This window comes from Fusarium verticillioides, chromosome 5 (assembly GCF_000149555.1).
Source record: "Fusarium verticillioides 7600 chromosome 5, whole genome shotgun sequence".
Classification (NCBI taxonomy): Eukaryota; Fungi; Ascomycota; class Sordariomycetes; order Hypocreales; family Nectriaceae; genus Fusarium; species Fusarium verticillioides.
Window position 1 is genome coordinate 165,536 of NC_031679.1, and position 14,337 is coordinate 179,872.

The 14,337-nt window shown below is 46.6% G+C and overlaps 6 protein-coding genes across 6 annotated transcripts; 3 read left to right on the forward strand and 3 right to left on the reverse strand.

Annotated features, from left to right (window-relative positions):
* Nucleotides 1-2,835: 2,835 nt before the first annotated feature.
* Nucleotides 2,836-3,818, forward strand: FVEG_03363 (hypothetical protein; the record flags this gene model as incomplete). Its single annotated transcript, XM_018890979.1, has 2 exons — nt 2,836-3,606; nt 3,657-3,818. The coding sequence occupies 2 exons, from the start codon at nt 2,836-2,838 to the stop codon at nt 3,816-3,818; spliced, it is 933 nt and encodes a 310-aa protein (XP_018747404.1).
* A 119-nt stretch (nt 3,819-3,937) lies between these two features.
* On the reverse strand, nt 3,938-5,724 carry FVEG_03362 (murein transglycosylase; the record flags this gene model as incomplete). Its single annotated transcript, XM_018890978.1, has 5 exons — nt 3,938-4,770; nt 4,821-4,954; nt 5,006-5,123; nt 5,170-5,250; nt 5,298-5,724. 5 exons carry the CDS (start codon nt 5,722-5,724, stop codon nt 3,938-3,940), a joined length of 1,593 nt encoding a protein of 530 aa, XP_018747403.1.
* Nucleotides 5,725-6,556: 832 nt separating this feature from the next.
* On the reverse strand, nt 6,557-7,793 carry FVEG_03361 (hypothetical protein). Its single transcript, XM_018890977.1, has 5 exons — nt 7,456-7,793; nt 7,290-7,393; nt 6,938-7,231; nt 6,752-6,890; nt 6,557-6,705 (listed from the first exon to the last, which is right to left on the reverse strand). The coding sequence occupies exons 1-5, from the start codon at nt 7,675-7,677 to the stop codon at nt 6,691-6,693; spliced, it is 774 nt and encodes a 257-aa protein (XP_018747402.1). The 5' UTR covers nt 7,678-7,793; the 3' UTR covers nt 6,557-6,690.
* Nucleotides 7,794-8,201: 408 nt separating this feature from the next.
* FVEG_03360 (hypothetical protein) lies at nt 8,202-9,423 on the forward strand (the record flags this gene model as incomplete). Its single annotated transcript, XM_018890976.1, has 2 exons — nt 8,202-8,556; nt 8,612-9,423. 2 exons carry the CDS (start codon nt 8,202-8,204, stop codon nt 9,421-9,423), a joined length of 1,167 nt encoding a protein of 388 aa, XP_018747401.1.
* A 139-nt stretch (nt 9,424-9,562) lies between these two features.
* On the reverse strand, nt 9,563-12,754 carry FVEG_03359 (hypothetical protein; the record flags this gene model as incomplete). The annotated part of the gene is made up of 1 exon (XM_018890975.1): nt 9,563-12,754. One exon carries the CDS (start codon nt 12,752-12,754, stop codon nt 9,563-9,565), a length of 3,192 nt encoding a protein of 1,063 aa, XP_018747400.1.
* Nucleotides 12,755-13,505: 751 nt separating this feature from the next.
* On the forward strand, nt 13,506-14,330 carry FVEG_15249 (hypothetical protein; the record flags this gene model as incomplete). Its single annotated transcript, XM_018904373.1, has 1 exon — nt 13,506-14,330. One exon carries the CDS (start codon nt 13,506-13,508, stop codon nt 14,328-14,330), a length of 825 nt encoding a protein of 274 aa, XP_018747399.1.
* Between the last annotated feature and the right edge of the window lie 7 nt (nt 14,331-14,337).

Sequence of the window (14,337 nt, forward strand, 5' to 3'; positions counted from 1 at the left end):
AGATAAGACCCGTGATGGTTGAGGACCAATGCTGCAGTGAGTTCCCTGAAGGCTTGGGCATCCCGGATGAGGTGCGCCACGGCAGCAAGAGGCATAAGGTCCTCCGGTTCCACTTTCAATCCCCGGAGCCATGCATTTTGGGCAAGTTGTGTATGGCGTTCAGGCAATCGTACTTATCTGCGGCGAGGGTAACAGCGAGGACGTCGCTAGCAGGGAGGGCTTGTGGGATCTTATCGTTCTGGAAGTGAATTTCGTAGAAGGGTTCTTGGCAGGTGGAAGATGCGTGCTTTGTGTGGTGATGAGTTCGATCACCTCATCTTGGCGGATGCTTTTGAGCTTCTTATACCCCCAGCCGGTCAGATGAGCCACTTTTAAGTATTTATGGTCTTAAATTCTATGCTGTGGGAATTGGTCAGGCTTTTTCAGATACTGTCCAAGGTTTTGACAGTCGAAGCTTATGACATCTCAACGAGAGAGATCAAGGCCACACACTGAGATATCCTAATTGACTTCAGTTTTGAATGGCAATACTTGGAGCTTATATCAGTATAAACTTGAGTTCTGTCAGCTGATTTAAGCTCTCAGCCATAAGTTTCAATTGCAAATAACATATAGGCGAAAGAACCTTGTTCTCACTCGAAAATAACCTACATTGTATAACTTGCGGCGCTGAAACATCATGCGTACATTGGCAAACGTGCTGTGGAGGCTTTTAGGTCAAGGCTTGTGTGTGTCCTTTGCACGTAGAAACTCGGCCAGGACAGGATCTATCAAGGGTCATATGTTGGCAAGTTCCAGCTGATTGTGAGCCGCAACCTAAAGTCTTTTTCTGCGAGTCTTACTCTATATATGACCTAGGTAGACTTAATAGCTGAAGGCGATATTACACGCCTTATGTGCTAGAATTCCTTATTAAGCTGTTAAAATATAAATTATGTCTTAATTAGAGAATCAGGACAAGCTAGATAAACAAGAGATAACTATAATACGTTACAAGATCAGATAAATAATAATCCTGACTTTTAAAATGACCAGGAGCGCTTTAATTTGGGCATAGCTACACGATTCAATGGTTCCTGACTCCTCAGGACCAATCCAATCAACAACCCCCCTTTCGCTTTGTCCAGCCCAACATTGGATGCTAAGTATCTCTCCGCTAATGCCGTGAATGCTAACCTGTTATCTGAAGCACATACCTCTGAGGCCCGTCCGTTTATGCAAATACCAGCGACTGAGTGATTTGCCACGAGTAAGTTGAGCACGGCAACGAACCCCTCACACAAAGGAATCTCCTCGCAGTCAATACTGTTTGTGAGAGACGAGATGGGACGCCCCTCCATCGAGCAACCGTTTCTATGTGCATTCGAACATGCCAGACCGGACACTGAAAGCGAAATCTCAGCTGAATATATGCTTCACGGAAACGAACGGGCTGACCTATATCGCCATGCTCTGTTCGAGGGGGGCCGGAGTAGCCTTCGAGAGTATCAAAAGAGTTTCGATACCTCTGCTCTAGGTATTGTTTTGACTGAAATCGGACATTGGGCGCTTATCGGCGATCGGGACTATAACAGGTTCGTGGCCAAGGATAAAGTGTTGAATCCAACGGAGTTCCGATATCTGCTGGGGAAAGAGCCGACTGATACTGGTGCGCATAAGTCTCCGGTCCTTGGCCTGGACTTTCGTCTTGGGGAAAAATATCGCCGGGCCGTTTGGTCATGTCTTTGGTAGAATTTCGATACATCTTCAGGATTAGTCGATTTTCGAAACAGTGTAGTTAAGGTGTTAGAAGAAGCAGTATCAGGAGTATAATAGAGTATCATAGTTAATTGTAAAGAAAGCAACATTGCAAGACAATCAGAGCCATAATTTACAGAATTCAAGCTGATGCCCTGCTTCGGCTTAACTGGGAGAAGAGTTAAAGGGACGGAATATAAGTTAGTGTCTGCACGACAGACTCGACATCAGTGACACACGATATGATACTAACTATAGTAAGCAATATAATAGTAATACTGATTCCCACTGTAGATATGAGCATCCTTGACAAAGTTGGATCAGGTTCCAGTACTCTTTCAGCCGTGTGACTGACAGCATCAAGACAGGCATCCCCTCAATTCAGGCCCACCAGAGTCTAAAGTGAAGACCACGTTATGCGGCCAGGCAGTGACGCCACCAGCTTGAACAAGAAACGACTTTACACTGCTCTTGAACTTTTCTGTGGCAAGGAGAGTGATGAAGACGATGACGGTTATAATGATAGATATCTGAGAATCTATCTTGAGTATAAAATGTTTATAAAAGTGCAGGAAGAGTATACTTCGCTTTAACCCAAAACATACTAATGCCTCTATCTGCGGGGTACTCTCATTGTTATAGCATCATGACAGATATGGTACGTAGGTGCTGCTCAAACAGCGTTAACCTTCTGAGGGAGTTGTGCGCTAGTCTAATTGAATGCTTGTCAGTTGGTATAAGACTGGATGAGAATGGCCAGGGTGTCCCTGCAGACCTGCCAATTATATCATAGCTGCGACATGCACACCCTACAAGTCAATTGAGGTTAGCTGGTATGAAAGGGTTATGTCATATTTGCAACACAGAGACTATCGCACTTCAACATGCGCGACCAGGCAACGTAACAAAACACACGTTGTTGCATAACCGTAGAGTCATAGTCTGATCAGCCTTCTACAAGTTATAGACCATAAATAACAAAACATTGGCACCCTTGGCGTGCTGGGCATCCTCCAAACTCCTGAGACAAGCTTTCCAAGAACCAACTTAATCAAAACTCTAATCTTTACCCGCACCTGTCACTCAACTATATCACAAATGGATAAATCCCGCCAGGAGATTGCATCGCCGGCTTACATGCCCCCTTTTCCACCAGCCTCTTCCTTGGTTCCTCAGGATGACCTAGTCCTCCCTGCAGCCTTCAACGACATATCTCCCTTGGCAAGGGAGCTGCAGCCGCTGAGATATGAGGCTAGAGATGAGGTGCATAGATTTCTCTGCGCCTTTCTCGATCTCTCTCGATTCAATGCCATACGCAGGATGTTATGGCTCATCGCCGTCCATGGAGCTCCCCGATCACTATACTACCAGAAGTTCCTACGCCGTGAAATCGTAATCGCAGAGGAACTGGATCTTCATCTCGTTTGGGCCAAGTCGAGAATATTCATCAAGCCACTGCCGGACTTTCTCCTCAACTACGAATTCTGGGAGAATAACATATCGTCTGACCCTCAGTTGCACCGAGCAGCCTGTGGGCTTCTGTACTCTTACTGTGGCCTTGTTCGCTTTGGTCATGACTTGCGGGTGGCTCAGGAATCTCGTCTGATCAATGAGAACTTGGACTACCGAGCTTGGTCGGATTTTGCCCGTACAATACTGCCAAATCTCAACCCCAAGGACTCCAAAATCATGGACAAGCGATTCCAATACGGGGAGTTGCGCTTGAATCGGCTCGATACAATTTATCGATATTCGCCTTACAAGTTTTCCATATCCAGCATCCTTCAAGGTTTCCCCCATGCTTTGACTGAGAGCTATGTGCCATACATGGACCAGTACAATAACGCGGTGTCAGCGTTTGGCATCATCGTTATTATCCTGTCGGCTTTCAATTTATCATTGTCCTCACACTCGAATAGTCCAGATCCCGATCTTCAGCAAGCAGCATATGGGTTCAGTATATTCGCGATGATTTTATGCGCCGCCCTTACTGGGTTGTTTATTGTATTACCCTTAATTTCGTCACTGGCAACGGTCTATGGCTCTTTTGCAATGTGGAGACAACTCGAGAAAAGGAATGAGGACATTTATGCGTAACTTCGTTATAATTACTCGCACGCTGTATTCTTGGTATAATATATTTTGTTTGAGCAATTTATGCTTGAGATATCAGAGCAAAGTAATACCGTGTTTACTCTTCTCAGAGAGACTTCTTTGCCTTGCAGGAGGCAGACTTTGAGGTAGTCTCGAGACTAGAAGGTTCCTCGGTGAGGAGGCTGCTCGTCGCGCCAACGGAAGCTGTAGGAGTGGCAACAGTCGTAAATTCGCGCACGGTAACGGAGGTGCTAAAAGAAGAAACAGAGCTGATGGGGACTGCTACATCAGCTACAGCAGAAGTGTCAGCGGCGGTCTCAGCCTCAGCGGGGACGGGAGTCTCTACCCGAGCGGTAGCTTGAGCCTTGCCGGCGTCGACCATACGGGGACTGATGGCAGCGACATTAGGAAAGAAAGAAGGTCGGATGGTAGGGATCGCAATGGAAACAGTAAGACCAAGACCATTCTCAAGCTCTCCATCCATGGTCGGAGTGGCAGCGCTGGCAGCATCGACAGTCTGCGTAGTCGTATAAGCACCACCATTGCCCTTTTTAAGACAGGCTCCAGACCCATAAGCGTTCTTGCACACATGCTCAACGGTATCGCCCTTGTTACTTCCAACAGTAAAGTCATCGACCTGCATGTCAGTGCAGGGGACATCGGCCGGGCAGTTGAACTTGATGGGCCCTCTCTGGTGACCATCGGCGCAGGTTCCGGACCAGCCAGAAAAGGTCATGTTACTGTAGAGGATACCATCGCCGGCAATGGGCTTCATGGAGCTCCACTGGGCATCGAGGTCAAGCGTGTACGCGTTGGAGTGGCCGGCGAAGTTCTTGAGAGCAACGTTGTTGACGGTGCCGCTGCCGCCGTAGGATTTGAACATGTACATCTGGTTGGAACGTTGGGTGTAGATATTGTTGTACTCGATGTCGTGAATATCTAGTCTAGATTAGTGTTGATCAGGTAAGTGAGAGGGGAGTGATACTTACTGGTGTCGGTGGCGAGGGAGCCCATGGCACAACCGCCAGACCAGTTGCAGAAGATGTTCTCGATCAACAGGTGATCAGAAGGGTTCTTGACAGTGACGCACTCATCCTTGTTGCTAACTTCAACATCGTGGATACTGAAAAAATGTTAGTATATTTCAGTATCATAATGGGTCAAGAGGCATTACTGGATGTTGGTCCCCCAGACATCAATACCGTCAAGGCCACCTCGGTTGCCTCCATGAATGGCCATATTGTACACTTCGCCATCAGAGCAGGTGTCAATAGAGAAGTGAAAGGCGGGCGCTTGATTCTGTCAGTTTTGTCACTGATTGGGGTGCATGATACTTACAATCAACCAGAGCAACGTCGTGGATAGAGAAGCTCTTGACGTCGGCAAATCGAAGGATACGGGGACCATATTCATTCTCTACTTTGTGTTAGTGTCTCCGGTAAACCGCGATCACACTTGGAACATACTCTTATGAAACTCATAGCCATAACCCTGGATAGCTCCCTTTGAGGTACTGCTGTACAGCTCAAAGTCCTCAAGGTGCTTGAACATGAACATGTTGCCTCCATCGGTGCCAATTCGATAGATAATTCCATCGAGACGGAAAGACATGGGTTTCGAAGACGTCAATGTCACCCAGGTACTCAGACCGTAGTCGCCTTCTGGGACATAGACTTCTCCACCGCCAGTTCTGCAATCATTCCAAGCCTTCTGGATTGCCGGACCATTATCAGTCTTTGCATTCGCCTTGGCACCGTAGTCGACAATATTGCAAGTCTTGATCGCGGCCTTGGCTGAACGAGTAGTGAGAGGTCCGACCTTGCCGTTGAGCTGCGCGGCAGCTTGGACGGCGGAACAAGCGGCAATCAATGCCGAAATAAACGAGTGACGCATAGTGAAGGAAAATAAAAGAGTGTAGATAGAAATACGTGTAAAAGAACGACAGCTAATGGACCCAAAGAGAAATGACAGACAGAAACACAGAGAACTACATGCTCTGGGGTTCCGATTATAACATTTAAAGCACTGATCTGGTAGTGCGCAAGCTACATGGAGACCTTCCGTAAGTCTACAAATTAGCGTTCGATATTGATGAACAATGATCGGATATTAATGAAGGTCATTACATTGTGGATTGTGTCTTCTGATGACAGGGTTCATGAAACGACCCAACGGTTCGGCACGACCAAATTCGGAAAACCCACCAATGAGCGCTCCCGATGATCGGGTGAAAGATGCCGTGAGCCTTCTAGATCAATTAGCCCCAAACATGCCTTTTATTAACCAAGGGGTTATACGCGTATATATAAAGAGCCCTCGGGTTCTTTATAGTTGTTTCATTACGAATATCTGACAAGTCAGGCGCCCTTAAAAATAGATGTTGTGTTGGCAGCCTAAAGCTGAACCTTATAGGCCGCAGTCATCCATAATATATTCGTCAGAGCGTGTACTCTGGCGACTTCTTGAGAAGCTGTATTGTCATATTACTGGAGTGTGAAAACGGTCAGTGGAAGCAAAATGTTATAAAAGGAACCAGCCTGCATATTGCTTTACATGGTCTATCTCCTATAGTGATTTATTGAAGAACAGCGTCGTATCATTAGCAGTGCTAATATCATTTATATAGCCAAGACCTTTGTCGTGACCTTGTTTTGCATTTGGAAACTGCGCAAGTGGTGAAGAAAACTCTTCCCATATGAGATGATGAACACTAACATCATAGGAAACGGGTTTGCATTTAGTCTGCTGCCTGGCGGGTGGTTTCTGCCTCGGGATAACACAAACCGTGCGTGATAGGGACCTATCGAAGTCTCGTAAGGCAAGCATCACTGGCAATGCCTCCAATTTGACTGACATTCATTACCATGGATAAGCCTGTGGGTTATTAGTATCATACCCAACGTAGAATTGACGAACTTACTCTGCCATCCCAGCACCAGAACGTGCCAGTATCATTGTGATTCTTCTCACTAATCACCTTAAGCATACCCGAGACACTCTCCTCTGGCTCCAAAAGCGTTCCCACATCCCAGGTGCCAACCTCGCCAGAGTTCATATCTCTAGTCGCTATCAGTCAAGCTTTCATACTCAAGGACGAAATACTCACGTATGCACCTCGCCAGGGTGAAGAGCCAGAACACATATCTCGGCCCACTTGCCACCACGTCTTTTCAACTCCTCCGCCATGTGTCTCAGCATTTGGTTGAGTGCAGCCTTGCTTGCAGCATATGCTGCGAACCCATCTTCATATGCGAGGAAATTGGTGGTCGACCCGGAGTCGGACGAGATGAAGATCAGTTTGGAAGGAGGGCTATCGGGATTCAAGTTGACTAGTTTCTGTGCGCATATGATTGGGCCAATGACGTTAGTTTCCATGTGGAATTTGAAGTTATCGTGTGATCTTGGAGCTCAAGTTAGCAATTGTATATGTAGGAGAATGCATATCGATGGGGCATTACAGTTCTGTTGCTCGATTAGGGTATCTGAGGACACCTGCATTCATGACGATGTTGTCAAGTCTGGTTCCCTCGTTTACAAGCGTGCTCATCCTGGCTGTAAAGGCCTGCGCATAAAGCTATTAGACTTGCCTGTAATGAATGACTTGAGTGGATAAGTTGGGCTTACATCAATGCTTTCGCTACTCGCAACGTCGCACTGCTCGACGATACAACTGTCTGGAGTGCCATGAGCTTTGATGACTTTCGAAAGTCCCGATGCTTCTGGGTTCCGAGCTGTGGCGATTACTCGATTTCCTGCCTGAAGGAGCTGCTTAACATATTCAAGACCGATGCCCCGTGAAGCACCAACCACTACCCAAGTTGCAGGTGTTCCGGTTGTGTTTGACATGATGCTTATTTGGAAGTGGATGAATATGAATCGAGTTTTGGTTTATTTGAGAATAGTTCTTGATGTTTCTGATGATCCATCATTCGATCCAAGAAAAAGTCGAGTATTTAACTAAATGATGGCTTATCGTGTCTTGATTCAAGGTTGAGATTCTTTACCCATATTTGGTTTAGTGGTAAACTGTGCTCGGCGCGGGGTAGGTAGTTATAGCAGGGCGCATCGGTAGAAGACTCGGGTGAGGAAACCAAGTAACAATAACTACAAGACAACTACCAATACGGGCATAGAGCTATCTTGAATATTTAGATAGATGTGATTCTGATCAGTACCCATAAAGAACAACTTGGTGATTCGGCAGATCCTCACGTCTCTTGTCCGGAGCTACACTAAGTCACATTTGGTTAGAGAGCTGAGATTATGTCATGGACTTTTAGCGCGGGTATCTTCTCCACGCGTCGCGAGACGCTGAACCCGCATACAGAGAAAGGGACTCGCGGGTCGACAGCCACATATTCACATCCACAATGTCTTCCAATTCGTCAACCATGCAGACAAGTAAAGCGAAAGCGTCCACTAGGAAGCCAAGGGCTCCAAAGACGCCAAAGGTTAAATACAGGAGGATGACGATCACGAAAAACCGTGCATGCACAAGAGACGTGTACAGGGACTTATACCATCACCCCGAGGACCTTCCCACCATCAGCCACTTCAACATCAATGAATTAGACGCGGAATATCTTCGGAAACTCTTGTCCCTCGACATGCCAAACCTAGAAGGCATCAATTTGAGATTCCGCGAAAGCGCGCTTTCACGGCTGGATGAGGCACGCAAGAGAGAACTGAACAGTCGCATGGTTGCCAAGCCAAAACTGAAGACATGTAAGTTCAACTGTCGCAACGGTGGATCAAGGATGATAACTAATCATCTGCCAAGTGAATTTCATGGAGCAAAATCCTCGCGGAACATACGGCATGACCTTGAATGATATCCCGCTGCTTTCTCACCCAAGCCTCACAACTCTCAAACTGCAGAAAGTCAGCATCCGTGAATTCGGACGGCCGTCTGTCCGACCTCTCCCTTTTGAGAATCTCGACTCCCTTTATCTCCATGCCCCCGACTATTCATACGAGGTTCTAAACAAATTCCTCAAGAACGCAAAGTCGCTCAGGCATCTGGAGTTTCACCATCCTTTCGAAGTGTCAGCACGCTCAGATTCACCAGATTTCTCCAAACTTCTCCAGCCGTGCAAGAGTAGTCTCCAAATACTGGAACTCTGCTGGGATTGTATGGATCCCCTTCGCTTCAACAATCCGGGCATGAAATACGCAGACTTTACAGCCCTGCAATATCTCGCTATTCCCCCCAGGGCATTATTTGGTCCATATTGGTATGACAAGGATCTCAACTTCTTGCAAATGGTCAAAGATCATATTCCGCCCAGCCTGAGGGTTCTGTTCCTGCAGGATATTAGTCCATGTTGGTCAGAAGAGGAACTTGATGAGGAACTTGATGAGGACTGTGACCCTGAGGCAGTATTACTTCCTAATGATTACAAACTGATCAAAACATTGCTCACTAACAAGGAATTATTCCCGTCGCTAAGGTACATTGCTTGGACATCTGAGATCGGCACTATACCGCCTGAGGACCTTGACAATATGGCCGCAGAGTTAGGAATGACCATCAAGTTGGTGGCTAATAGGCTTGAGCTGCCACCTGACCCGAAATGGCTTGATAGTCTATGATAAGAGGGAAATGGGATAAAGTGATAAAACTATGTAGATGCTTGAGGACTGTGTGTCTGCAAAGTAAGGTGTGAAAGAGAAGCCTTGTTTCTTGAAAGCGTATTTATTTCGATTTCCTTTTCTGCTATTGTAATCATTTTCAAGGACCAAAGTGTACCATTGGTCCCCAAGTAATTACAAATTCAGGATCTTGCAAACGAAGAAATATCATCGCGTCATGAAATGCCGCAGCAACCATGTCTGCTGGATAACGACTATTGCTTTGACTGCACGTCTGAGCTCGACGAGCCAGAGATGCATAGAACTTGGTTGCAAATACGACAGATGCCTTTTCTTCGACCTCCCATAGAGTGCCAATAACATTCGCGTACCCCAACAACTGAAAGGCACCCACAATGTGAATGTTTTCCTCCAATACGCCCGTTGCTATCTTGTCGGCTGTCTGGCAAGCTGCCAGGTACGCCAAGAAAGAGTTCCGGGATCCTCTACTAGCAATGTGTCGGACACTCAGAGGATCTTCCACAAGCTCAGATTCTTCACTCGACTCGGAGTGTTCTTTTCTGCAAAGAATGAGCGAGCTGTCGGATGGGTCTCTTTGTGAGATACCATGGCAGACTATATGTGCCATTTGGGACGCGCAAAGTGCATCAAGGGCAACGATACATGTGCAGTTCTCCTGATATGTCGTGTTGCTTTCATCTGTAATGAACTGCCTCACGGCATGCAGGTGATCAGGCACCTTGTCAAAATCGGGCCACGGGCCTGGAGTCTTTGTCATCCCTATGATAGCCATCTTGGATTGAATGAAAGATTTCGATAATGTCAAGCTTTCCATTACACGGATTGAATGGCGTAAGGATAAAATGGTGGTAGTATAACTTGACATGACATGGCTTATAGCGTTGTCTGTGGAATCTTCATCATGATGACCTGCTGCATGAAGAGGCATCAGGCCCATAACGTTCGAAGTTAGCCAATGAATTCTCGCGACTTGTGTAGTAGACAATGGAGCTTCTGAAGTGTAACAGCCCAAATGCTTCAGTACCGGCAAAACAGCGACATCCCATAGCCAGACCAGTAATCTCTTGAGATTTTCGTTGACTTCAAAGACATTCTCGAACTCGAGACTGCGTAGCGCATCTTTCACTGGCATTTGCATAGTTGCATAATACTCAGTACATTCGTGGAGTTTCAAGTCTGGTAGGTCTAGCACCTGAATTCCGGACCCTGTTGCAATGAGAGCGCTGCTTCGGAACTCAGTTAACACAAATGCCACTATTGGTGATGTCGAGGCTATCTCGATGATGCAATTCTCTGTCAATTGTGGGTTTATATCAAATCCATAGTTGGTCTTGAGTTGTTCCTCAATGTTGGTAGCAGAGCTTGCATCTTCCAAACGGCGAGAGGTGCTGTCGGTGAAAGTCGAGGGGTATTTATCTCCAAGGGATTCGCTACTCATAGGCGCTTCGATTCTCCGTTTCAATTGCCGATAAGTCTCCAGAAGGTGCCGACCTCTATCGTCGAGCTTTGAGGAATCAAGGCCCTGTGCAAAGTCCGTGGATCGCTTGGCAACGACGCCTCGACCAGCCTCCAAAAGCTCCATGGCTTTACCAGGAGTAGCACCAGCTTCAAGGGCTAAAGCGGCAGCCAAATTAGACAGTCCTGAGATATTTTGTAAGGCCTGTAGTTGGCTGTCTTTTTCGAGAGCACAATATACCAAATTTGGCATCATACTCACTCCGATTCCCGCAAACCTGGCAGCCTTGACAAACTGTTTCTTACTTGCACACAACAATGCAGCCCGATGGCACGAAGTGATACGCGTGAGAGTCCGAGCCGCCTTCATATTTGAGCATTCTTCAAGAGCTTGTAAAGCGGCATCAAAGCTCTGCTCGATACCAGACTTCTCAAATTTCGATTGGTGTAGATCCGCCAACTGAACTAAGAAGTCACCTCGGTTGTCTTGTAATTCGCTGGAAGCCTGAACGGCGGCGGTGGCCTTGGAAATTGCCGTATCTAACAAGTCTTGATTCTGAGAACCAAGACGTTGATATTTTTCATGCAACAGCCTGCTCCAGAAGTCGTTTTGCATTGCTAGCAATGACTGGTCCAGATTCTGTACTGCTGTCGATTGCTCGAGGTATCCGATGGATTTCTCGGCGAGTTCATCTCGTGCCGTTTCTCTTAACCCGGATGTTGTTTTTGATTTGTCATCTAACATGGTCGCAAGATTGTAAAGACACCTGCTCCACTGCATAGGGTTGTCTTTGAGAGCTTCTACTGCAAGCTCAGCAAGGCTGATGGCACTGTCGATACTGTTGTTGTCTGGGAAGGCTTGGTGATAAGATTGGTGGTATGAGGCAAGATTACTAAGAATCACTGGGTAGACTAAGCCCTCTGTTTCCAGGCCATCGATTTGCAGGGCAGCCGAAGAAATCCGAATCGCGTCCAAGAGATCTGAGTTGGTACCAAGTGACTCATAACGAAGATTAAGAGCCATAGAAAGGTTACCGAGAATCTTAGCACGTGTTGGAGCAGTAGTTGAGGAAGAGGATTCCTTTGCCTTGGTGAGTAACTCTATGGCTTGGTGAAGATAATCAAGGCCTCCAGTCCGTTGAAATTGGTACCTGAGACATTGTGCGAAGTTAGACTGTCTTGAAGAAATGGACGTGCCTTCGGGACTAGTATTGTCCAGTGCTTCTTTGGATAATTTGGTGGCTTCATCCAAGTCATTGAACTCTCCTTGCTTCTCAAACCGAGTTAGAAACATGGTTGAGACGTCGCTCAAGCAAATAGGGTTACGACCAAGAGCGACGATCGCACTTTGGCCATTCTGAATGGCTTCATTGATGTCTCTCAAGGCGATTTCTGCAGAATCCTCACGTTCGGCCCTCTCAATAAGGCAGTTGGCTAGATTCAAGAGAACAGCACCATACGTCTCCCCTTCGGTTTTTGGCGCTTCAAGTGCTTTCATATAGTAAGAAATCGCCTGGTCCAAAGCCATAGAATCGGAGAAAGCTTGAAACATCGAGGTTGCCATTTGTGCTGCAAGAGCCCAAAATTCCATCTCGTCACCCTCTTCGCCACTCGAGGGGAGCATTTCTGCCCCTGTCCGCACAAGCTCGATGCCTTTGGCAAGTGCTCTCCTGGCCTTCTCGAGATATGTTTCATTGGAGCTTGACTGCCACTGATCCAGGAAGCCTTCGGCAACGGTGGCATACTGCTGACCGATGAACACGTGCTCGTTTGCGTCTTCAGGCTCATAAGACATTAGAAGAGTAATTTGCTGATCTAGCTGACTGGCTTCATCAGACCTCCCTGAGACTGTCATTGTTGAGTTAGCTTGAGAGGCAAAGCGGGGTTGAAAATATAGTGCAACCTTGTAGTTGTAAAGAAGCAGACATGTTGCTGGTAGTGCAATGATTTATGACTACGTACGATAGACTTCAAAAGGAAGAAAAAGAAGATCTCCAGGGGATCAAAGGATAGGGGTCACCTTGTAAATGGGTAAGCGAAAAGATTGTATGGTGGTGATTAATAGTAGTTCTATTGTCTTATCTGAAAAGTTGTAACTAGGTACCGCTATGCTTACTGCATTTTCCTTCACGGTGCGGGACTGAGTAACTAACTCTTAACCCTTGTGTAATTATCCTTTAAAGTCCAGAACCATCCAGCTGCAAGCCACATCTTACACAGACCGTCCTCATAGTTGCGCATGACCAGAATGATTTGCCATGAGATGCCCTTTGCTATCTACCCCTCTCCGTTCTGTGACGGAAGTACCTTTCTTTTTCCTGTTTATATGCACTGTGAGTTACGGGACTAGCGAGTTGCAAGCCACATCCTAGACTAACCAACTTGGTACATAAACATATCAATATGATTCGCCATGAGCTGCCCACGTCATTTACATATCGCAGCCTGATATGCAGCCATGATATGATGTTAGAAGCACGAGAGTTGAAAACGTACTTGTCTCTCTGTAGCCTGGGCAAGCAATCAGCATTAAAAGGCTATAACTAACACTCCGAATACCACCACCTCTGCGTTTTATCCTTTTCGCCACACCACTGACAGACAAGATGCCGCCCTTGACAGTCCATAGTCACCTCTTCCCACGAGAGAGCGTTCAGCTCGGACGCCTTGTCACGACTATCAAATCGCCTCAAAACTCCTATTATCCCGCTGGCAAACAACAATTCCAGGAGGGAGATATTTATTCTGTTGTCAACAAAGATTTTTATGATCTAAGGCAGAAAAGTAAAGATTCAAAGCTTCAGGCAGTTCTCACCTCGGTTGCCTCGCTTCTGTTTCAGACTGAGGAGCACCTTGATACAAAGATTCAAGATACAATTTGCCTTACATACTTCCTGGACAATGCCGACACAAAGTTCAGAGAGATGTGCAAAGATAAGGTGGCCAGAGAATGGTTTGAGGATGCATTCAAGAAACGAAGGCATGTGTATATGGTAACGGCCATCCAGACATTAATAGATGCGAAAATGAGCCTAGACGGCGGCACAACTGGTGCAGTGGAAGCTGAGGTCAAGATTCCAGTATCCAAGGTCTTGGGCGAGCCAACAGGAGCGGCACCTCTTGATCCGAAGCTAGTGGCGCAATATAGAGAAAAGAAGCATAGGGAAACTGGTTTTGTCGGACAGGGTGAGCAGATCTACGCGATTCAGTACCGAAAAGTCAAGTGGCAACTGTTCTCATCTCGCGATATGGAAACGTCTTTTCTAGAAGAGGGAAATAGATGGCAGGTGATGTGGAAGACGATGGGTGCTGAGAAGAGTACTCGGGATGTTCTTGAGACTACGTTAGAAGATGACGATACACCACCAGACCAAAAGAGTGGTGTCTCAGCTTGTGAATTTGAGGGATATGGGACCATCTACTATGTATAAATGTGTA

What these genes read in the sequence shown, in the direction of transcription:
- FVEG_03361 (XM_018890977.1), bottom strand. Translation starts at nt 7,677, where the DNA reads ATGTCAAACACAACCGGAACACCTGCAACTTGGGTAGTGGTTGGTGCT. An exon ending in CGAGTAGCGAAAGCATTGAT is followed by an intron (nt 7,394 to 7,455) that starts GTAAGCCCAACT and finishes CTTTATGCGCAG; the next exon opens with GCCTTTACAGCCAGGATGAG. An exon ending in CCTAATCGAGCAACAGAACT is followed by an intron (nt 7,232 to 7,289) that starts GTAATGCCCCAT and finishes TTGAGCTCCAAG; the next exon opens with ATCACACGATAACTTCAAAT.